This window comes from Ctenopharyngodon idella, chromosome 6, assembly GCF_019924925.1.
Source record: "Ctenopharyngodon idella isolate HZGC_01 chromosome 6, HZGC01, whole genome shotgun sequence".
In the NCBI taxonomy this organism is placed as follows: Eukaryota; Metazoa; Chordata; class Actinopteri; order Cypriniformes; family Xenocyprididae; genus Ctenopharyngodon; species Ctenopharyngodon idella.
The window spans coordinates 11,584,194-11,608,943 of NC_067225.1; the positions used below are offsets into that span (position 1 = coordinate 11,584,194).

At 34.7% G+C, this 24,750-nt stretch overlaps 3 protein-coding genes, 1 long non-coding RNA gene and 1 pseudogene across 17 annotated transcripts in view; 1 reads left to right on the forward strand and 4 right to left on the reverse strand.

Moving 5' to 3' along the window:
• The window catches only part of LOC127513925 (uncharacterized), a 757,994-nt gene that overhangs the window by 482,332 nt on the left and 250,912 nt on the right, over positions 1-24,750 (forward strand). The gene's annotated exons all lie outside the window — the stretch shown is intronic.
• LOC127513915 (GTPase IMAP family member 4-like) lies at positions 480-24,552 on the reverse strand. Of its 6 annotated transcripts, none has more exons than XM_051896133.1 (5): positions 15,625-15,684; positions 4,217-4,247; positions 3,936-4,000; positions 2,979-3,623; positions 480-2,900 (listed from the first exon to the last, which is right to left on the reverse strand). In XM_051896133.1, the coding sequence occupies exons 3-5, from the start codon at positions 3,949-3,951 to the stop codon at positions 2,677-2,679; spliced, it is 885 nt and encodes a 294-aa protein (XP_051752093.1). In that variant the 5' UTR covers positions 3,952-4,000; positions 4,217-4,247; positions 15,625-15,684; the 3' UTR covers positions 480-2,676. The 6 variants fall into 6 exon arrangements, with proteins under 6 accessions (XP_051752093.1, XP_051752094.1, XP_051752090.1 ...); XM_051896134.1 differs by lacking the exon at positions 4,217-4,247 and adding an exon at positions 15,105-15,135; XM_051896130.1 differs by lacking the exon at positions 15,625-15,684 and adding an exon at positions 24,419-24,552 and having other exon boundaries at positions 2,662-2,900.
• slc19a2 (solute carrier family 19 member 2) overlaps positions 10,498-24,750 on the reverse strand; it is a 34,495-nt gene continuing 20,242 nt past the window's right edge. The window contains exons 5-6 of one of the 8 annotated variants that reach the window (XM_051896116.1): positions 11,467-11,608; positions 11,169-11,367 (exon numbers count right to left, since the gene is read on the reverse strand). In XM_051896116.1, coding sequence (XP_051752076.1) covers positions 11,236-11,367; positions 11,467-11,608 — 274 coding nt within the window. In that variant the 3' untranslated portion in view covers positions 11,169-11,235. The other 7 variants (XM_051896118.1, XM_051896114.1, XR_007930522.1 and 4 more) reach the window with 7 other exon arrangements.
• LOC127513913 (GTPase IMAP family member 2-like) lies at positions 12,841-15,682 on the reverse strand (annotated as a pseudogene).
• Positions 12,841-24,552, reverse strand: LOC127513914 (GTPase IMAP family member 2-like). Of its 2 annotated transcripts, XR_007930525.1 has the most exons (6): positions 24,419-24,552; positions 23,893-23,923; positions 23,612-23,676; positions 22,617-23,297; positions 21,841-22,536; positions 12,841-13,047 (listed from the first exon to the last, which is right to left on the reverse strand). XR_007930525.1 is itself a non-coding variant. In XM_051896129.1 (5 exons), the coding sequence occupies exons 3-5, from the start codon at positions 23,625-23,627 to the stop codon at positions 22,241-22,243; spliced, it is 993 nt and encodes a 330-aa protein (XP_051752089.1). In that variant the 5' UTR covers positions 23,628-23,676; positions 23,893-23,923; positions 24,419-24,552; the 3' UTR covers positions 21,634-22,240. The 2 variants fall into 2 exon arrangements, 1 of the variants encoding a protein (XP_051752089.1); XM_051896129.1 differs by lacking the exon at positions 12,841-13,047 and having other exon boundaries at positions 21,634-22,536.

The following is a 24,750-nucleotide window of genomic DNA, read 5'->3' on the forward strand; positions in this document are numbered from 1 at the left end:
TCAAAATCTACTAAAGACGTATTTAAAACAGTTCATGTGACTACAGTGGTTCAACCTTAATGTTATGAAGCGACGAGAATACTTTTTGTGCGCCAAAAAAACAAAATAACGCGTTTATTCAACAATATCTAGTGATGGGCGATTTCAAAACACTGCTTCATGAAGCTTCGAAGCTTTACGAATCTTTTGTTTTGAATCAGTGGTTTGGAGCGTGTATCAAACTGCCAAAGTCACGCCCCCCAGTGGTGAACCATTGAAATTTCGAAATGTTTTGAAACACTTATGATGTAACAAAGCCTCGTTTACTGAAATCACGTGACTTTGGCAGTTTGATACGCGCTCCGAACCACTGATTCAAAACAAAAGATTCGTAAAGCTTCGAAGCTTCATGAAGCAGTGTTTTGAAATCGCCCATCACTAGATATTGTTAAATAAAGTCGATACTTTGTTTTTTTTGGCGCACAAAAAGTATTCTCGTCGCTTCATAACATTAAGGTTGAACCACTGTAGTCACATGAACTGTTTTAAATATGTCTTTAGTAGCTTTCTGGGCATTGAAAGTGTTAATTGTCTTGCTGTCAATGCAGGCCTCACTGAGCCATCGGATTTTATCAAAAATATCTTAATTTGTGTTCTGAAGATGAACGAAGGTCTTACGGGTGTGGAACGACATGAGGGTGAATAATTAATGACAGAAATTTCATTTTTAGGTAAATTAACCCTTTAAGGATCATACAGCATGGTACTTTTAAAAAGGCAAGGAGGAGATTGAAACAATATCAAAAGTAAATGGTTACAACACCTAAAATGTACATTTTCCCCATATACAACATGCATCAACTACAGCTGGTACTTTATTTTACATTTATACATTTGGTATCATGACACTTCAAAGTGACTTGCAGTACAAGAGATACATTCGTTCAGTTCATACATGCTCAATCACCTTGGCATTGCTAACGTCATGCTGTACTGATACAGGAATGTCTTGCAGTAAACCACAAAACTTCATATTGTCTGTAAGTAAACATATATATCAGCAGCAATTACATGTTCAGTCTGTTGTAGCTGCCCTTTTACACAGACGTAAACAGCTCAACAGCACACATTGTTTTAGTGCTGTCATGATTCCTTAAATAAATTTGAGTACTCTATTTTAAACAACACACAAAATCACTATTACATTTGTAATGTTTGTGGGTCAATTTGACCCATATAGAGCTCTGTTCAAAAGCAACTACAGACCCAAAATACAAAACACTTCTGTGTTGTTAAACATCTTGAATACTTAACAGACTTACGTTTGGTATCTTTTTAAAGGGAACACTTCATAGATTATTGCAGAAGTAAAAAAAAGTTGTAAAAGTAAAATTTAAAAAAGTTATAAAAGTTTAAGTTTATGAAAATTTAAAATATATAAATATACATATATACATAAATATAAAAATATATATTTTACAAAACAAAATATACAAAATATTACAAAATATATTTTTTGTTTTAACTCTAAAATCTCAAGAAAATGAAAGCGGAATATCTGAACAAGTTCTGTGCCAAATTTTAGGTTGATATCTCAAAAAAAGAGCTTTCAGTAAGATTTTCTGTGCGCAGTACCAAACTTTTCCACTAGATGACATCCAGACTCCACCGGTGACAATATTTGGACTGTTCGATTTCCATATATGGTTTGAGTGATCTGAACCATATATTTCCATACTTTTCACAATATTTAGACATCCTATTCAGCAGAAGTTTGTTCAGTGATGTTAATATTTATTTTGAATTCAATCTCTAAAACATATATATAAAACATACGGAAAGAATCGTGTGTTATAGTTTGTTGTAGTTTGGCACCACATCACAAATGAAGAATCTATCGCTATTTCTCGATTGATCTATCATTTCTTTTGAAAATCAGTCACCAAATATGACAACTAAAGCCTGAAAGCTTTCAAATGCTATATAGTTTGTCATGATTACTTTAGGTTTAGACTAATATATTATTGTTATAAATGTATAATGGCAAGTGTCCCATAAGAGGGGAAGGGGCAGTCTTAAAAATAATACTTAAAAACATTTTTATAAATCATAAATTCAGATATTTATTCTTTATAATGTGTGAAAAGTGTTGATATTAAAAGTTAATTATTTGTACCTGATTGTTTTTTTTCAAAGTGTGATTTTTGGGGGATTGCATTGAATTCAATTAGGGTCAGTTTGACCCGTACCATACAGGCTGTAACCACAAATTGAACATCGTTGAATATAGAACTGCTATGAGCGAGGGATGAGGAGGAGGTGCGCTAAAATAAAACTATTCAATATTTCGTTTCACTTGGAAATCACAACACTGAAGTAAATTCAGTTGCAACTCCCAGATGATGAGGACATGTCTAATTTTATTACCACAAACAAAATCAGATTACTCAGTTAATCATCAAAATAATCAACCAATTACTCAATTACCAAAATAATAGTTAGTGACAGCCCTACACCATTTATATTTACAATAAACCTTGCAAATAAATTCATATATTTGCTTGCAACACTGCAGTATACAAATGTGTAAAGTATATTTAATTCAAAGGTTTACATTGCTGATGAAGTGTTTATGAAGTGTTATGCTTTTTTGTCAGATTAAGTTTTTAGTCCAGATTAAGTTGCATGTAATTTTTTCTAAATTTTGTTATACTTTAAATGCAGAAAAACAAACAGGAAAACTGCTAGAATGATTAAAATTAGTGCAGCGCAAACTCCCAAAACTACAGGTAAATCCCAGTGCAAACCAAGTTCAGTTACTGGAACTGCACTGAAAGACGCTCTGAATATAGACATCATCATCATCACACATGTGACGAGTATGAAAAGAAGGGCCACGCGGTAAAGTGTGTCTTTGGCCACTGTTAAAGAAAAACAACATTAGATTTGTGCACAGGTGACATGTGAGAACATGTTTGGCATAAAGAGAAGATACTCACTGTTCGGAGGATTCTTCTGTAAACTTCCTCGTCTGTGCCAGAGACTTCCTGTCTCCCACTGAATCAGTTCATAGTAAGCTTGTGGTTTGAAGACATCACCACGGTTCTCCTCCACCAGGTCTTCTATCTTTGTAAAAAGCTCACTGATTTTACTGCGTCTCTCAAGAACGTAGGCTTTGCCTCCGCACTTGTCCAGGATTGTTTTTGCTTTCTGAAAGTATCTTTGGATGTTAAAATCTCTCACACCTTCATCACAAGCAAACAGCAGGATAGTGTGTTTCCAGACGCGCTCCGACAGCAACTCCATGTGCATCTGTGCTGCTGTAATTTCACTTATAGAAGGTTCTTTAGAGATCTTCACAGGAATGACCAGAAGAAAAACGTGAGGTCCTGGAGAACAAAGTGACACGCTTCTTTTAACTTCTTTCATGTTCTCTGCTGTTTGTTGTGTTGAGACTTTATCCCATCCTGGTGCTTCAACAACACTGATCCTTATTCCTTCATGTTCACACTGATGTAAAGTACAGAGCCCAACTTTCACTCCTGTCGGATTCTCACAGTTCAGCACTGATTTTACTACTTTATTCTTTTCATCTCCAGCATTTCCTATGATCACAATTCTGAGATCTGACTGTACAGAGAAGCCTATGGAACAAAATCAAAAGACAAATTATTTGTCATGGAACATGGTATTGAAGCACACAAAGACGAGGAATAATACTAGGAGATAGACTTTAATAACAATACTCTGGAAACAGGACTTATACAGATGAACAAACAAAGGGATCTAATGAGATAATTAACGGGACAACAGGTGAACAGAATGATTAATCAAAGAGAAACTAGGTCAAACAGGGCAGAACCAAAAACACTAAGGAAACAGAAACAGCATACACGTTACATTACTGCTCCATAATGCTTTTTATCAAAATATTTCTTTGTCGGAAAAACACTCACCCTGAAGTGATGACATGATCACAGTTTAGCTGCTCAAAGATGCTTTCACAACACGTTCTTCTGCACTGTAAAAGTAATTGTTGGTATAACGTGAAAAAGTAATTCAAAAGTAAGTAAGCCTTAAAATTTCAAGTTCATTGAAACAAAAAAATGACCATTTATTGTAATCAACATAAACTCATTATGTTCTGATATTATATCTGAACAACATTATAATTATTTACAGTGAAAATTATTTAAAACAGGCAGTTGGTTCTACTGAATTTTCATTTAATACTCACTATTTTGCCCAGCTGCTTCATTGAACAATGCCTATAATCACAGAAGACAGATCACAGGCATACAGTGGGTATGGAAACTATTCAGACCCTCTTAAATTTTTCACTCTTTGTTATATTGCAGCCATTTGCTAAAATCATTTAAGGTCATTTTTTTCCCTCATTAATGTACACACAGCACCCCATATTGACAGAAAAACACAGAATTGTTGACATTTTTGCAGATTTATTAAAAAAGAAAAACTGAAATATCACATGGTCCTAAGTATTCAGACCCTTTGCTGTGACACTCATATATTTAACTCAGGTGCTGTCCATTTCTTCTGATCATCCTTGAGATGGTTCTACACCTTCATTTGAGTCCAGCTGTGTTTGATTATACTGACTGGACTTGATTAGGAAAGCCACACACCTGTCTATATAAGACCTTACAGCTCACAGTGCATGTCAGAGCAAATGAGAATCATGAGGTCAAAGGAACTGCCTGAAGAGATCAGAGACAGAATTGTGGCAAGGCACAGATCTGGCCAAGGTTACAAAAACATTTCTGCTGCACTTAAGGCTCCTAAGAGCACAGTGGCCTCCATAATCCTTAAATGGAAGACGTTTGGGACGACCAGAACCCTTCCTAGAGCTGGCCGTCCGGCCAAACTGAGCTATCGGGGGAGAAGAGCCTTGGTGAGAGAGGTAAAGAAGAACCCAAAGATCACTGTGGCTGAGCTCCAGAGATGCAGTCGGGAGATGGGAGAAAGTTGTAGAAAGTCAACCATCACTGCAGCCCTCCACCAGTCGGGGCTTTATGGCAGAGTGGCCCGACGGAAGCCTCTCCTCAGTGCAAGACACATGAAAGCCCGCATGGAGGACTCCAAGATGGTGAGAAATAAGATTCTCTGGTCTGATGAGACCAAGATAGAACTTTTTGTCCTTAATTCTAAGCGGTATGTGTGGAGAAAACCAGGCACTGCTCATCACCTGCCCAATACAGTCCCAACAGTGAAGCATGGTGGTGGCAGCATCATGCTGTGGGGGTGTTTTTCAGCTGCAGGGACAGGACGACTGGTTGCAATCAAGGGAAAGATGAATGCGGCCAAGTACAGGGATGTCCTGGACGAAAACCTTCTCCAGAGTGCTCAGGACCTCAGACTGGGCCGAAGGTTTACCTTCCAACAAGACAATGACCCTAAGCACACAGCTAAAATAACGAAGGAGTGGCTTCACAACAACTCCGTGACTGTTCTTGAATGGCCCAGCCAGAGCCCTGACTTAAACCCAATTGAGCATCTCTGGAGAGACCTAAAAATGGCTGTCCACCAACGTTTACCATCCAACCTGACAGAACTGGAGAGGATCTGCAAGGAGGAATGGCAGAGGATCCCCAAATCCAGGTGTGAAAAACTTGTTGCATCTTTCCCAAAAAGACTCATGGCTGTATTAGATCAAAAGGGTGCTTCTACTAAATATTGAGCAAAGGGTCTGAATACTTAGGACCATGTGATATTTCAGTTTTTCTTTTTTAATAAATCTGCAAAAATGTCAACAATTCTGTGTTTTTCTGTCAATATGGGGTGCTGTGTGTACATTAATGAGGAAAAAAATGAACTTAAATGACTTTAGCAAATGGCTGCAATATAACAAAGAGTGAAAAATTTAAGGGGGTCTGAATACTTTCCGTACCCACTGTAAATGTCCAAGCGTGGGGAAGGTGAACATTATTGATCAGAATAACTTAAATTGCATAGTAGTGAAGGTATATTTTGATAGCTTATTAGCACTGGGTTCACCTAATATATGTTTTAAAAACGTCTTAGCATTGCTCTATTATGTTGCTAATCTCAACTCTTTCACACATTAAAATATTTCCAATGTTTTCTCGAAAACTAGTTTTCAAAAGTATATCGAAAGAACTTCCAATATAAAGACAAAGACAGAAAAGCACATATAATTTAAAAACAAAAACAACCATTTGAAAGTATCGCATCATCATTCTCCCGTTTTTAAGTTCAGGTGAACCTCCGCTGAATAAACGCTTATGCAACAGCAGGAGACAATTAAAAGCTTTATTTTCAATTTGTAAAAGCAATAAAAGGAAACATGAAATCAAAAATATATCAAAACAATGCTTAATTTATTATGAGCTATCAAATACCTTGCAATGCAATGTTTTTTTCTTCATTTCCGTATATAAAATACTTTCACTTTAACTCATGATGTCACCCAGGTAACTCAGGCACACACATGCCTGTCAAAATGTTGTGGCAGCTAAAAAAGGAGTCAACTTAGCCTACAGGTTTTTGCAGTTCTTGTTGCATTTACACGGCTTTAACCAGCAGATGTCCTCAGCATGCTATGTTTCGAGTGAATAGCTAGTGTAATCGATCTAATCTAACAGTGAATTTAGCTGACGAAGTCAATATAGTGGAATAAAAACAACACCTAGTCTTTTTCACTGCAACTTGTCGAAACTAGCGCTGGATATCTGAGGAAATTTACACTGTTTGCTAGTCTGGCATAATGATCTCATCGTTAATACTTCTCACCATTTATTCCGAGGGTATGACCGATTGTTTTCCATATATCCATTTTCTTTAAAGTATACTTGAAAAAGGATATCTGGTTTTCAAAACTACTAAACTAAAACTTAAACTATTTCAAACTGAAAACCTTCAAACTTCAAGCTTTTAAAACTACTTTCTGGCTAGGCTTTTTCAAGCCAACTTAAAGTTTGTCTGCAAACTTTATTTATCTAGATTTGCTCTCGTCATGAGGAAGATGACTGTAGATAGATGAAGTGCTGTTAATGTTTTTGATTCTGACTTTTTACTACTTGAATGTATTTGCATGTGTGCATGCAGTTTTTTAGCTATACATTTATGAATTAACAGCAATATATACTCATAATAAGGAAAAATCAAAGTTATTTGTGTGTATTTTATCAACAATATCAACATATTTTGCAGATTCGTCCTCAGTATTCTGGGAACATTTTGTGTGGCTCTTTTATCTGGAATTTCTCCACTGCCCTCTACTGGGCATTCTGAGGTAGTGTAATAAAATATGCTTGTAACTTTTGTAGTTACTAAGACATTTTGTAAACAAACATTTTCGTACATTCAGCATGTCTAATGACATGGATGATTTAAAATGAATACATTTTTAAAGAGGCCAAATGTGTCATTACACTAAAAAATGTTGGGTTGAAAATGGACAAACCCAGTGGTTGGGTTAAATGTTTGACCAACTGGCTGGTTATTTTTATTTAACTTAACTATTGATTAAAAAAATACTGAATTGTTTGCTTAAAATGAACCCAAAGTATGTTGGAAATGAACATTTATTAATAAGTTTAATGAATAATTAAACAATAAACATTAAATTGCTTATTAATAAATGTTCACCTTTTGATTATTATTGTTTCCTCTAGTAATTATGTGTCTGATTTTTAATTTCCAACATATTTTGGGTTCATTTTAAGCCAGACATATAGTCATTTTTAAACAATAGTTGAGTTAAATAATATTACCCAGCAAACATTTAACCCAACCGCTGGGTTTGTCCATTTTCAACCCAGCATTTTTAGATAGTACATATATATGAAAAACAGCATTACAGTGTATAATTTGTACAAATCTTAAATATTTTATAACAAAAGAAATGCACACATATACAAAATGTCAGCAGTGATCAATTTCTTTTTATTGTATTTTAGAAAACCTCAACCGAACAATAGTTGTAAAATAATAATAATAATAAAAAAAGAGCAGCACAACAAAAACACAAAACCTAAAAATAAATAAATACCCTACATGGGACATATTGATGTTGTTTCCACACAACTCACACAACCATGTTTTGGTCTCACATTTCCATAATACTTTACAACAAGCTTGGAATATTGTGAGAGAAACAAACAAACAAACAAACAAACAAACATAAAAAATACATTTGTTATAAATTTGGCACAATCATGACTTCATTTATAAGACAATCATGTTATTGCTGTAAAAATACACATTTAAAATGTTGTTTTTTAAAGAAGGCTGAATATGTAGAACATTTCTAATGACAGTGTTAAAGCACATAACTTGTGCACTGCATATTTCTAAAAAAGCTTTCTACTGTATCATTCTTCTTTAAAGCTAGACCATAGATAAAGATTTACAGTTATTTGAAAATGTGGTATAATAGGTGATGCGATGCACCTTTCAGCTGGTCATATGGTCATAATATTAAATCTTATTATTCTGACTCTTGATCTAACCCTCAATCAATTACAAACCAAAACAAATAATTCATTTCCTTCTGTTGTGCGTAACATGATATATCCAGGACTATAATAAGAGCAGAGTTCAATAAACACACAGACACGCTCCCCTTTATCTGTAAATGAAGATGTGCTTTTTAACAAATCATTTATATAACAAATAAATAAAACATAGATGGGATGTTCAACAAAACATCTGTAGTTTTTGTATGGAGAAACGTAATATAAGGCCAGAGGAACACCATGATAAACTGCTGCAACACCATAAAAAAAGTTTCCAACCTATTTTGGGTTCATTTTAAGCCCGCCATATAGTCATTTTTAAAGGGGTCATGAATTGAGAAATCAAATTTTCCTTGAGCTTTTGATATATAAGAGGTCACAGTACTAGTCAAGTAAAGTCACCTTTATTTATATAGCGCTTTTTACAATGCAGATTGTGTCAAAGCAGCTTTACAGTGATAAATGGTATAATTTTGGCTGCACAGCAGCTCTTAAAGAAAATGCTGTCAATGTATGCAGATACAAAGCACATACTATAAGAATATCCTACAAGTTTCAGAACTGAAAACTTCCTTGTTAGTCCAATAAAAGTTTGTATTGACACCAGACCCAGTGAACGACTGATCCTGATGACGAGGAGAGAAGAGCGATACAGGACTAAAATAACATTACCTTTCAAAGGAATATGGTTATTTATTTTCAACAATGTGAATGTCTCAGTTGAGCTTTATGTACATTTCACTGTGGATTCCTTGGTAAATCAATCGCATTTCGGCGCAAACAGACTTTTACGATATGGACTCGACAGTAATGCAACAACATGTCAGTAACTGTGTTAATTTTAATGCCTGATCTGATATTAATGATTCATGTACAGTCAGATGATCTTTAAGTCAGTAAATCAAACCAGAGACTAAACGGTCAACTTCACGTTGTTTCTCTTAGTAGGATGAAAATAATCTGTTGTTATTTAAATTGTGTTTAAATTATATAAAGAAAGCAATCAAAGAACGCTCCCTTTACAATCGCTGGAGCTGTCAATCAAACAGCACGAGTTTATCAGTGACTCGCGCCAAAACTCCCGTTTTATTCAACGAATCAAGTTAGTTACATCAAGTTTGCCCTGTTAGTTATGATGAAGATCATTTCCTTTTTAAATGCCCAGAAATCTACTAAAGACATATTTAAAACAGTTCATGTGACTACAGTGGTTCAACCTTAATGTTATGAAGCGACGAGAATACTTTTTGTGCGCCAAAAAAAAACAAAATAACGAGTTTATTCAGCAATATCTAGTGATGGGCGATTTCAAAACACTGCTTCATGAAGCTTCGAAGCTTTACGAATCTTTTGTTTCGAATCAGTGGTTCAGAGTGTGTATCAAACTGCCAAAGTCACGTGAGCTATTGAAATTTCGAAACACTTATGACGTAACAAAGCCTTGTTTACTGAAATCACGTGACTTTGACGCTCGAACCACTGATTCGAAACAAAAGATTCGTAAAGCTTTGAAATCGCACATCACTAGATATTGTTGAATAAAGTCGTTATTTTGTTTTTTTGGCGCACAAAAAGTATTCTCGTCGCTTCATAACATTAAGGTTGAACTACTGTAGTCACATGAACTGTTTTAAATATGTCTTTCCGGGTATTTAAAAAGGAAATGATCTTGCTTGCAATGCAGGCCTCACTGAGCCATCGGATTTCATCAAAAATATGTTAATTTGTGTTCTGAAGAAGAACGAAGGTCTTACGGGTGTGGAACGACATGAGGGTGAGGAATTAATGACAGAATTTTCTTTTTTGGGTGAACTAACCATTTAAACCTTGAGAGCTGTAAAAGTAAAAATGTGCTAATACTTAGCTATTTCAAATGGAAAGATGTCAGCCAATCACAGCAGTGGGCGTTTACAATGAAGTCTCACAGGAGACACGCCCCTTAAAACAGAGCGTTCAAATCAAAGGGCTAAATTTAGGGTAGGAAAAATGCCTTCAAAATTATGACAATTTATGATGTAAAAAGCATATTATAAGTACACCTCAGGAAACATTATAAAACAATAAAACAACTCGGTTCATGACCCCTTTAAACAATAGTTGGGTTAAATCAACCCAATCGCTGAGTTTGTCCATTTTCAACCCAACTTGGGTTTGTGTTTAACCCAGCATTTTTTAGAGTCTACAAGGAAAGAAAATGAGGAAAGAGGAATTGGTGGTGGGTGAATGTTCACCATTTCTATTCAAATCTTTTTTGTAGTGCTTAGATCCATAATGTGATTGTACTGGCATAACAGTCTGACTTTTATTGGCCCAATTCTTGTGACTAAAATAATAATAATTCATTATAGTGCCCACCCTCACACACTGCACTAGAAATTCAAATAGCTTGAATGAATGTATAAATGTATTTCATATTTTTATAAATGAAGGTCCTGGTTTTTATGAACCAACCACACAGTTTCTTAGTACCAAGTAACAGACATAAATAAGGCATCGTAACGGCATCATTGAAATAAGTGTTTTTTGTTCTACATAATCTGTGACCCACAACGACCACTTGGTGTGTAACTGTGAACTCAGTAATGAGAATCATAATCATCAGTGCTTATTTAATCTATAAAGCTGGACTAATCAAGTGTGACTGATTTGGAAATGCTGCTTTTGTCTTTATATACTTTTTTTTTACGTATACGTTCAGTTGAACAGAGGATTATTCTGTGCTTAACCTTGTGCTTAAAGGATGCTGATGTGAGGCGTTTCATGCCTCTGGAACGGCCTCTGTAGAGGGTAATTCATTCTGTCCTTCAGTTCTTCTTCTGAACAGTTTATACAGCCCAGCAATGAAGAATATCACTGCTACTACAGCAAAGTAACTTGCATAGATGAAAAACTGGAAAACAGCAAACAAAATTCCACAGGATATTAGCAGCTTTCATTAGGGATTCAAAAGCATTATGACACACTCAGCTGGATTCATGCTGTGCTTTACCTGTAGAAAAATGTCCAGGCCCAAACCAACAGAATCTACTACAATCAGTGTAAGAAGCGTCTGCAGAAAGAGTGCTATGAAAGTGTTCACTCCGAAAACCAAAGCATATCGTTTCATGCTTAAGTTAGCAGCAATCTGATACCTGCAATATAAAAAAGACACATGAATATGATCTTTCCCAACATCGATTTAAAGTGTAAAGCATTTAAATTAGTGCTGTCAATTGAATAAAAAAAACAAATTAAATCACTTTTTCTGTAATCAAACAGTTCTTAATATTTTTATATTGTAATAATTTCACAGTTACTCTCCAAATTAATTTAGAAAGAACTTAGACAGTATTTTCTGTGGAAGCTGATATTTAAGTTGGCTTGAAAAAAAAAAAAAAAAAAAACTGATCTACTACTGACTTAGTGTGTTATATCTTTTCAGACTGATCATACTTATGGTTTTCCTAAAAAAAAAAAAACGGATCAAAACTCAGAAAATTCCCATAGACTTACATTGACGGGATGTTCAAATGAGCCAAGACTTTAAAAATCTATCTATCTATCTGGCTTTTAAAACTACTAAACTAAAACTTAAACTATTTCAAACTGAAAACCTTCAAACTTCAATTCTTTTAAAACTCCAACTGACAAAAAGTTTTTCAACTTTTCATGTAGATTTTCTCTCGTCATGAGGAAGATGACTGTAGATAGATGAAGTGCTGTTAATGTTTCTGATTCTGACTTTTTTACTACTTGAATGTATTTGCATGTGTGCATGCAGTTTTTTTTAGCTATACATTTATGAATTAACAGCAATAAATAATTATTGCTAATAAGTAAAAATCAAAGTTATTTGTTTATGTGTATTTTGTGCCACAATTTTGTAGATTAGTCCTCAGTATTCTGGGAACATTTTGTGTGGCTGTTTTAACTGGGATTTCTCCACTGCCCTCTACTGGGCATTTTGAGGTAGTGTAATAAAATATGCTTGTAACTTTGTAGTGACTCAGACATTTTGTAAATGAACATTATTTTCATACATTGTCTAATGACATGGATGACTTAAAATTAATACATTTTTAAAGAGGCCAAATGTTAAATGTGATATTACACTGAAAAAATGCTGACAAAATTCTGCAAACTAAACATTTTCATAATGCATAATAAGCAAATGAACAATAAAATAATGACAATTGCAACCAGTACACACACCCACACAAATGATGGCAATTATAAAGTTATTCGGGATTGATAGATCCCGGACGAGCCCCCATTAAATGTTACAACTTCCTAATTTTGGTCTAGGGTTAGAAGAGGCAACATTAAGATTGCGGTCATTATATGTGCTGGTGATGCTAGCAAGAGACAAAACGCTACACAAAACTGCCAATAAACATAGTTTATTTTACAATTAAGGAAAAAGGCGTGAGATAACAATAATAGTAGAAATAATGAAAAGGTATCAAAATAGCAAAAGGAAAAATGTGTACAATATTTACATAAGTAATAGAAGAAAACAAAAACACAAGTGGCACCAAAGAAAAGAAAAGAACAAAACAAAAACCAGTCTAACTCAAGTTCAACGTCTAACCTTACTAATGAAAAGAAAATAAGAAAAGCAAGTCTTCAGCGTGTTTCACGCCCTAACTTACCTGTTCTATCTAACAAAAAACAAAACATACAAAAGTGGCGCTCACTTCTAAACTGGTGTGTCTAATACAGCAAAGTCACTTGGTGTTGCAACGTGTGCGTCACGTGACATACTACCTATCCAGTTTTCTCCTGGGATGAGGAGATCATCAGTACAATATCAAAGATAACAAATGATAAGGAAACAAAAATGGCAAAAAAGAAAACGAGATGACAACTCAAAACTGTACAAAGTAAGAATGTCACTAAACATAAAACTAAGAAAAGGGACTGGACTTTCTGGACTGTTTGCAGTTTTATATCTGTGCATTCAAAGATGCAGCTCCTTATGATTTAAGTGCTTATGATGTACACTGTGTAGGTTTCTCTGGATAAGCGCGTGAATAAATATGAGTGTAAATGTACATGATGATACTTGCAAGTAAAATCCCTACAATGATACCAAAGACTAATCCAGTGCAAGACCCTGAAACTCCATTTCAGCTCCAGCAACTGCACCAATAAGTGCACCAAATACAGCCATTAATATCACTACAAACTGTTTGACGTCCATGTAGATTTTTGGAGTGTCTTCTAAAGGTGTATGTTTGTCAGCCTCTATGGTTTCTTTTTTCTCCCCAGAATCTCCTTTATCTTTATTCACTGTAAAAGAAAACAACATTAATAAATCAGTGCTTTATTAAGTGTGAGAGCAGCTGTGGCTTTTGTGAAATTATACTCACTGTTAGGAGGATTTTCCAAACTTTCACGTCTGTGTCTGATCTCACTCTCACCAGACGCTTCTAGTGTCTTGTGTCGAATCAGTTCAGAGTAAGTGTGTGGTATGAAGAAATCACCATGATTCTCCTTCACCAGGTTGTCTATCTTCTTTAATAGTTCATTGATCTGAGCGGGAGATTCCCAAGCGCTCTTCTGAAGAACATAGGATCGTCTTCCACACTTTTCCAGGATTTTCTCTGAGCCGCGAATGTGCTCTTTGATTTGTGGTTCCTCCACGCCATCATCACAAGCAAACAGCAGGATAGTGTGTTTCCAGATGCGCTCTGACAGCAACTCCATGTGCATCTGTGCTGCTGTAATTTCACTGGTAGAAGGTTCTTTAGAGAGAGTTTTCACAGGAATGACCAGAAGAAAAACGTGAGGACCTGGAGGACATAGTGACACGCTTCTGTCAACTTCTTCTTTCATGTTCTCTGCTGTTTGTTGTATTGAGATTCGGTCCCATCCTGGTGCTTCAACAACACTGATCCTTCTTCCTGCTCGTTCACACTGATGTAAAGTACAGAGCCCAACTTTCACTCCGGTCGGATTCTCACAGTTCAGCACTGATTTTACTACTTTATTCTTTTCATCTCCAGCATTTCCTATGATCACAATTCTGAGATCTGACTGTACAGAGAAGCCTATGGAACAAAATCAAAAGACAAATTATTTGTCATGGAACATGGTATTGAAGCACACAAAGACGAGGAATAATACTAGGAGATAGACTTTAATAACAATACTCTGGAAACAGGACTTATACAGATGAACAAACAAAGGGATCTAATGAGATAATTAACGGGACAACAGGTGAACGGAATGATTAATCAAAGAGAAACTAGGTCAAACAGGGCAGAACCAAAAACACTAAGGAAACACAGAAACAGCATACACGTTACATTACTGCTCCATAATGCTTTTTATCAAAATATTTCTTTGTCGGAAAAACACTCACCCTGAAGTGATGACATGATCACAGTTTAGCTGCTCAAAGATGCTTTCACAACACGTTCTTCTGCACTGTAAAAGTAATTGTTGGTATAACGTGAAAAAGTAATTCAAAAGTAAGTAAGCCTTAAAATTTCAAGTTCATTGAAACAAAAAAATGACCATTAATTGTAATCAACATAAACTCATTATGTTCTTATATTATATCTGAACAACATTATAATTATTTACAGTGAAAATTATTTAAAACAGGCAGTTGGTTCTACTGAATTTTCATTTAAAACTCACTATTTTGCCCAGCTGCTTCATTGAACAATGCCTATAATCACAGAAGACAGATCACAGGCATAAATGTCCAAGCGTGGGGAAGGTGAACATTATTGATCAGAATAACTTAAATTACATAGTAGTGAAGGTATATTTTGATAGCTTATTAGCACTGGGTTCACCTAATATACGTTTTAAAAACGTCTTAGCATTGCTCTATTATGTTACTAATCTCAACCCTTTCACACATGAAATATATTTCCAATGTTTTCTCGAAAAATATATTGAAAGAATTTCCAATATAAAGACAAAGACAGAAAAGCACATATAATTTTTTAAAGACATAAAAACAACCATTTGAAAGTATCGCATCATCATTCTCCCGTTTTTAAGTTCAGGTGAACCTCCGCTGAATAAACGCTTATGCAACAGCAGGAGACAATTAAAAGCTTTATTTTCAATTTGTAAAAACAATCAAAGGAAACATTAAATCAAAAATATATCAAAACAATGCTTAATTTATAATGAGCTATCAAATTACCTTGCAATGCTAGTTGTTTTCTTCATTTCCGTATATAAAATACTTTCACTTTAACTCATGATGTCACCCAGGTAACTCAGGCACACACATGCCTGTCAAAATGTTGCTAAAAAAGGAGTCAACTTAGCCTACAGGTTTTTGCAGTTCTTGTTGCATTTACACGGCTTTAACCAGCAGATGTCCTCAGCATGCTATGTTTCGAGTGAATAGCTAGTGTAATCGATCTAATCTAACAGTGAATTTAGCTGACGAAGTCAATATAGTGGAATAAAAACAACACCTAGTCTTTTTCACTGCAACTTGTCGAAACTAGCGCTGGATATCTGAGGAAATTTACACTGTTTGCTAGTCTGGCATAATGATCTCATTGTTAATACTTCTCACCATTTATTCCGAGGGTATGACCGATTGTTTTCCATATATCCATTTTCTTTAAAGTATCCTTGAAAAAGGATATCTGGTTTTTAAAACTACTAAACTAAAAATTAAACTATTTCAAACTGAAAACCTTCAAACTTCAAGCTTTTAAAAGTACTTTCTGGCTAGGCTTTTTCAAGCCAACTTAAAGTTTGTCTACAAACTTTATCTAGATTAACCTGCTGGTTAGTTTTATTTAACTTAACTATTGATTAAAAAAATACTGAATTGTTTGCTTAAAATGAACCCAAAGTATGTTGGAAATGAACATTTATTAATAAGTTTAATGAATAATTAAACAATAAACATTAAATTGCTTATTAATAAATATTCACCTTTTGATTATTATTGTTTCCTCTAGTAATTATGTGTCTGATTTTTAATTTCCAACATATTTTGGGTTCATTTTAAGCCAGACATATAGTCATTTTTAAACAATAGTTGAGTTAAATAATATTACCCAGCAAACATTTAACCCAACCGCTGGGTTTGTCCATTTTCAACCCAGCATTTTTAGATAGTACACATATATGAAAAACAGCATTACAGTGTATAATTTGTACAAATCTTAAATATTTTATAACAAAAGAAATGCACACATATACAAAATGTCAGCAGTGATCAATTTCTTTTTATTGTATTTTAGAAAACCTCAACAGAACAATAGTTGTAAAATAATAATAATAAAAAAAGAGCAGCACAACAAAAACACAAAACCTAAAAATAAATAAATACCCTACATGGGACATATTGATGTTGTTTCCACACAACTCACACAACCATGTTTTGGTCTCACATTTCCATAATACTTTACAACAAGCTTGGAATATTGTGAGAGAAACAAACAAACAAACAAACAAACATTAAAAAATACATTTGTTATAAATTTGGCACAATCATGACTTCATTTATAAGACAATCATGTTATTGCTGTAAAAATACACATTTAAAATGTTGTTTTTTAAAGAAGGCTGAATATGTAAGAACATTTCTAATGACAGTGTTAAAGCACATAACTTGTGCACTGCATATTTCTAAAAAAGCTTTCTACTGTATCATTCTTCTTTAAAGCTAGACCATAGATAAAGATTTACAGTTATTTGAAAATGTGGTATAATAGGTGATGCGATGCACCTTTCAGCTGGTCATAGTCAAAGTCATATGGTCATAATATTAAATCTTATTATTCTGACTCTTGATCTTTCCTCAATCAAATACAAACCAAAACAAATAATTCATTTCCTTCTGTTGTGCGTAACATGATATATCCAGGACTATAATAAGAGCAGAGTTCAATAAACACACAGACACGCTCCTTTATCTGTAAATGAAGATGTGCTTTTTAACAAATCATTTATATAACAAATAAATAAAACATAGATGGGATGTTCAACAAAACATCTGTAGTTTTTGTATGGAGAAACGTAATATAAGGCCAGAGGAACACCATGATAAACTGCTGCAACACCATAAAAAAAGTTTCCAACCTATTTTGGGTTCATTTTAAGCCCGCCATATAGTCATTTTTAAAGGGGTCATGAATTGAGAAATCAAATTTTCCTTGAGCTTTTGATATATAAGAGGTCACAGTACTAGTCAAGTCAAGTCACCTTTATTTATATAGCGCTTTTTACAATGCAGATTGTGTCAAAGCAGCTTTACAGTGATAACTGGTATATAATTTTGGCTGCACAGCAGCTCTTAAAGAAAATGCTGTCAATGTATGCAGATACAAAGCACATACTATAAGAATATCCTACAAGTTTCAGAACTGAAAACTTCCTTGTTAGTCCAATAAAAGTTTGTATTGACACCAGACCCATTGAACGACTGATCCTGATGACGAGGAGAGAAGAGCGATACAGGACTAAAATAACATTACCTTTCAAAGGAATATGGTTATTTATTTTCAACAATGTGAATGTCTCAGTTGAGCTTTATGTACATTTCACTGTGGATTCCTTGGTAAATCAATCGCATTTCGGCGCAAACAGACTTTTACGATATGGACTCGACAGTAATGCAACAACATGTCAGTAACTGTGTTAATTTTAATGCCTGATCTGATATTAATGATTCATGTACAGTCAGATGATCTTTAAGTCAGTAAATCAAACCAGAGACTAAACGGTCAACTTCACGTTGTTTCTCTTAGTAGGATGAAAATAATCTGTTATTTAAATGGTGTTTAAATTATATAAAGAAAGCGATCAAAGAACGCTCCCTTTACAATCGCTGGAGCTGTCAATCAAACAGCACGAGTTTATCAGTGACTAGCACCAAAACTCCCATTTTATTCAACGAAACAAGTTAGTTACATCAAGTTTGCCCTGTTAGTTATGATGAAGATCATTTCCTTTTTAAATGCCCAGAAATCTACTAAAGACATATTTAAAACAGTTCATGTGACTACAGTGGTTCAACCTTAATGTTATGAAGCGACGAGAATACGATTTGTGCGCCAAAAAAACTAAATAACGACTTTATTCAACAATATCTAGTGATGGGCGATTTCAAAACACTGCTTCATGAAGCTTCGAAGCTTTACGAATCTTTTGTTTCGAATCAGTGGTTCAGAGCGTGTATCAAACTGCCAAAGTCACGTGAGCTATTGAAATTTCGAAACACTTATGACGTAACAAAGCCTTGTTTACTGAAATCACGTGACTTTGACGCTCGAACCACTGATTCGAAACAAAAGATTCGTAAAGCTTCGAAGCTTCATGAAGCAGTGTTTTGAAATCGCACATCACTAGATATTGTTGAATAAAGTCGTTATTTTGTTTTTTTGGCGCACAAAAAGTATTCTCGTCGCTTCATAACATTAAGGTTGAACTACTGTAGTCACATGAACTGTTTTAAATATGTCTTTCTGGGCATTTAAAAAGGAAATGATCTTGCTTGCAATGCAGGCCTCACTGAGCCATCGGATTTCATCAAAAATATGTTAATTTGTGTTCTGAAGAAGAACGAAGGTCTTACGGGTGTGGAACGACATGAGGGTGAGGAATTAATGACAGAATTTTCATTTTTGGGTGAACTAACCATTTAAACCTTGAGAGCTATAAAAGTAAAAATGTGCTAATACTTAGCTATTTCAAATGGAAAGATGTCAGCCAATCACAGCAGTGGGCGTTTACAATGAAGTCTCACAGGAGACACGCCCCTTAAAAACAGAGCGTTCAAATCAAAGGGCTAAATTTAGGGTAGGAAAAATGCCTTCAAAATTATGACAATTTATGATGTAAAAAGCATATTATAAGTGCACCTCAGGAAACATTATAAAACAATAAAACAACTCGGTTCATGACCCCTTTAAACAATAGTTGGGTTAAATCAACCCAATCGCTGAGTTTGTCCATTTTCAACCCAACTTGGGTTTGTGTTTAACCCAGCATTTTTTAGAGTCTACAAGGAAAGAAAATGAGGAAAGAGGAATTGGTGGTGGGTGAATGTTCACCATTTCTATTCAAATCTTTTTTGTAGTGCTTAGATCCATAATGTGATTGTACTGGCATAACAGTCTGACTTTTATTGGCCCAATTCTTGTGACTAAAATAATAATAATTCATTATAGTGCCCACCCTCACACACTGCACTAGAAATTCAAATAGCTTGAATGAATGTATAAATGTATTTCATATTTTTATAAATGAAGGTCCTGGTTTTTATGAACCAACCACACAGTTTCTTAGTACCAAGTAACAGACATAAATAAGGCATCGTAACGGCATCATTGAAATAAGTGCATTTTGTTCTACATAATCTGTGACCCACAACGACCACTTGGTGTGTAACTGTGAACTCAGTAATGAGAATCATAATCATCAGTGCTTATTTAATCTATAAAGCTGGACTAATCAAGTGTGACTGATTTGGAAATGCTGCTTTTGTCTTTATATACTTTTTTTTTAACGTATACGTTCAGTTGAACAGAGGATTATTCTGTGCTTAACCTTGTGCTTAAAGGATGCTGATGTGAGGCGTTTCATGCCTCTGGAACGGCCTCTGTAGAGGGTAATTCATTCTGTCCTTCAGATCTTCTTCTGAACAGTTTATACAGCCCAGCAATGAAGAATATCACTGCTACTACAGCAAAGTAACTTGCATAGATGAAAAACTGGAAAACAGCAAACAAAATTCCACAGGATATTAGCAGCTTTCATTAGGGATTCAAAAGCATTATGACACACTCAGCTGGATTCATGCTGTGCTTTACCTGTAGAAAAATGTCCAGGCCCAAACCAACAGAATCTACTACAATCAGTGTAAGAAGCGTCTGCAGAAAGAGTGCTATGAAAGTGTTCACTCCGAAAACCAAAGCATATCGTTTCATGCTTAAGTTAGCAGCAATCTGATACCTGCAATATAAAAAAGACACATGAATATGATCTTTCCCAACATCGATTTAAAGTGTAAAGCATTTAAATTAGTGCTGTCAATTGAATAAAAAAAACAAATTAAATCACTTTTTCTGTAATCAAACAGTTCTTAATATTTTTATATTGTAATAATTTCACAGTTACTCTCCAAATTAATTTAGAAAGAACTTAGACAGTATTTTCTGTGGAAGCTGATATTTAAGTTGGCTTGAAAAAAAAAACAAAAAAAAACTGATCTACTACTGACTTAGTGTGTTATATCTTTTCAGACTGATCATACTTATGGTTTTCCTAAAAAAAAAAAAACGGATCAAAACTCAGAAAATTCCCATAGACTTACATTGACGGGATGTTCAAATGAGCCAAGACTTTAAAAATCTATCTATCTATCTGGCTTTTAAAACTACTAAACTAAAACTTAAACTATTTCAAACTGAAAACCTTCAAACTTCAATTCTTTTAAAACTCCAACTGACAAAAAGTTTTTCAACTTTTCATGTAGATTTTCTCTCGTCATGAGGAAGATGACTGTAGATAGATGAAGTGCTGTTAATGTTTCTGATTCTGACTTTTTTACTACTTGAATGTATTTGCATGTGTGCATGCAGTTTTTTTAGCTATACATTTATGAATTAACAGCAATAAATAATTATTGCTAATAAGTAAAAATCAAAGTTATTTGTTTATGTGTATTTTGTGCCACAATTTTGTAGATTAGTCCTCAGTATTCTGGGAACATTTTGTGTGGCTGTTTTATCTGGGATTTCTCCACTGCCCTCTACTGGGCATTTTGAAGTAGTGTAATAAAATATGCTTGTAACTTTGTAGTGACTCAGACATTTTGTAAATGAACATTATTTTCATACATTGTCTAATGACATGGATGACTTAAAATTAATACATTTTTAAAGAGGCCAAATGTTAAATGTGATATTACACTGAAAAAATGCTGACAAAATTCTGCAAACTAAACATTTTCATAATGCATAATAAGCAAATGAACAATAAAATAATGACAATTGCAACCAGTACACACACCCACACAAATGATGGCAATTATAAAGTTATTCGGGATTGATAGATCCCGGACGAGCCCCCATTAAATGTTACAACTTCCTAATTTTGGTCTAGGGTTAGAAGAGGCAACATTAAGATTGCGGTCATTATATGTGCTGGTGATGCTAGCAAGAGACAAAACGCTACACAAAACTGCCAATAAACATAGTTTATTTTACAATTAAGGAAAAAGGCGTGAGATAACAATAATAGTAGAAATAATGAAAAGGTATCAAAATAGCAAAAGGAAAAATGTGTACAATATTTACATAAGCAATAGAAGAAAACAAAAACACAAGTGGCACCAAAGAAAAGAAAAGAACAAAACAAAAACCAGTCTAACTCAAGTTCAACGTCTAACCTTACTAATGAAAAGAAAATAAGAAAAGCAAGTCTTCAGCGTGTTTCACGCCCTAACTTACCTGTTCTATCTAACAAAAAACAAAACATATAAAAGTGGCGCTCACTTCTAAACTGGTGTGTCTAATACAGCAAAGTCACTTGGTGTTGCAACGTGTGCGTCACGTGACATACTACCTATCCAGTTTTCTCCTGGGATGAGGAGATCATCAGTACAATATCAAAGATAACAAATGATAAGGAAACAAAAATGGCAAAAAAGAAAACGAGATGACAACTCAAAACTGTACAAAGTAAGAATGTCACTAAACATAAAACTAAGAAAAGGGACTGGACTTTCTGGACTGTTTGCAGTTTTATATCTGTGCATTCAAAGATGCAGCTCCTTATGATTTAAGTGCTTATGATGTACACTGTGTAGGTTTCTCTGGATAAGCACGTGAATAAATATGAGTGTAAATGTACATGATGATACTTGCAAGTAAAATCCCTACAATGATACCAAAGACTAATCCAGTGCAAGACCCTGAAACTCCATTTTCAGCTCCAGCAACTGCACCAATAAGTGCACCAAATACAGCCATTAATATCACTACAAACTGTTTGACGTCCATGTAGATTTTTGGAGTGTCTTCTAAAGGTGTATGTTTGTCAGCCTCTGTGGTTTCTTTCTTCTCCCCAGAATCTCCTTTATTCACTGTAAAAGAAAACAACATTAATAAATCAGTGCTTTATTAAGTGTGAGAGCAGCTGTGGCTTTTGTGAAATTATACTCACTGTTAGGAGGATTGTCCAAACTTCCACGTCTGTGTCTGATCTCACTCTCACCAGACGCTTCTAGTGTCTTGTGTCGAATCAGTTCAGAGTAAGCGTGTGGTATGAAGAAATCACCATGATTCTCCTTCACCAGGTTGTCTATCTTCTTTAAAAGTTCATTGATCTGAGTGGGAGATTCCCAAGCGCTCTTCTGAAGAACATAGGATCGTCTTCCACACTTTTCCAGGATTTTCTCTGAGCCGCGAATGTGCTCTTTGATTTGTGGTTCCTCCAGCCCATCATCACAAGCAAACAGCAGGATAGTGTGTTTCCAGACGCGCTCTGACAGCAACTCCATGTGCATCTGTGCTGCTGTAATTTCACTGGTAGAAGGTTCTTCAGAGGGAGTTTTCACAGGAATGACCAGAAGAAAAACGTGAGGACCTGGAGGACATAGTGACACGCTTCTGTCAACTTCTTCTTTCATGTTCTCTGCTGTTTGTTGTATTGAGATTCGGTCCCATCCTGGTGCTTCAACAACACTGATCCTTCTTCCTGCTCGTTCACACTGATGTAAAGTACAGAGCCCAACTTTCACTCCGGTCGGATTCTCACAGTTCAGCACTGATTTTACTACTTTATTCTTTTCATCTCCAGCATTTCCTATGATCACAATTCTGAGATCTGACTGTACAGAGAAGCCTATGGAACAAAATCAAAAGACAAATTATTTGTCATGGAACATGGTATTGAAGCACACAAAGACGAGGAATAATACTAGGAGATAGACTTTAATAACAATACTCTGGAAACAGGACTTATACAGATGAACAAACAAAGGGATCTAATGAGATAATTAACGGGACAACAGGTGAACGGAATGATTAATCAAAGAGAAACTAGGTCAAACAGGGCAGAACCAAAAACACTAAGGAAACACAGAAACAGCATACACGTTACATTACTGCTCCATAATGCTTTTTATCAAAATATTTCTTTGTCGGAAAAACACTCACCCTGAAGTGATGACATGATCACAGTTTAGCTGCTCAAAGATGCTTTCACAACACGTTCTTCTGCACTGTAAAAGTAATTGTTGGTATAACGTGAAAAAGTCATTCAAAAGTAAGTAAGCCTTAAAATTTCAAGTTCATTGAAACAAAAAAATGACCATTTATTGTAATCAACATAAACTCATTATGTTCTTATATTATATCTGAACAACATTATAATTATTTACAGTGAAAATTATTTAAAACAGGCAGTTGGTTCTACTGAATTTTCATTTAATACTCACTATTTTGCCCAGCTGCTTCATTGAACAATGCCTATAATCACAGAAGACAGATCACAGGCATAAATGTCCAAGCGTGGGGAAGGTGAACATTATTGATCAGAATAACTTAAATTGCATAGTAGTGAAGGTATATTTTGATAGCTTATTAGCACTGGGTTCACCTAATATACGTTTTAAAAACGTCTTAGCATTGCTCTATTATGTTGCTAATCTCAACTCTTTCACACATTAAAATATTTCCAATGTTTTCTCGAAAACTAGTTTTCAAAAGTATATCGAAAGAACTTCCAATATAAAGACAAAGACAGAAAAGCACATATAATTTAAAAACAAAAACAACCATTTGAAAGTATCGCATCATCATTCTCCCGTTTTTAAGTTCAGGTGAACCTCCGCTGAATAAACGCTTATGCAACAGCAGGAGACAATTAAAAGCTTTATTTTCAATTTGTAAAAGCAATCAAAGGAAACATGAAATCAAAAATATATCAAAATAAGGCTTAATTTATTATGAGCTATCAAATACCTTGCAATGCTAGTTGTTTTTTCTTCACTTCCGTATATAAAATACTTTCACTTTAACTCATGATGTCACCTAAAAAAGGAGTCAACTTAGCCTACAGCATAGAATAAACACTAACAAGAAGCGACACTCAATAGAACGTTCCAGTGCAACACCGGCGCCCAGCAGCGGCCCTGCGTTTCCGCCATTTTGGGGTGAAAGCGAGTCGGCAGCCCACTAGTTTCTATGGCCATATCAGCTGCTTTGTTAAAAAAAAACCCTACATTAAAGCTGAAATCCAACCTGAATGATGACAACACAGAATAAAATACTATTACTAGTGATCATCAAATCCT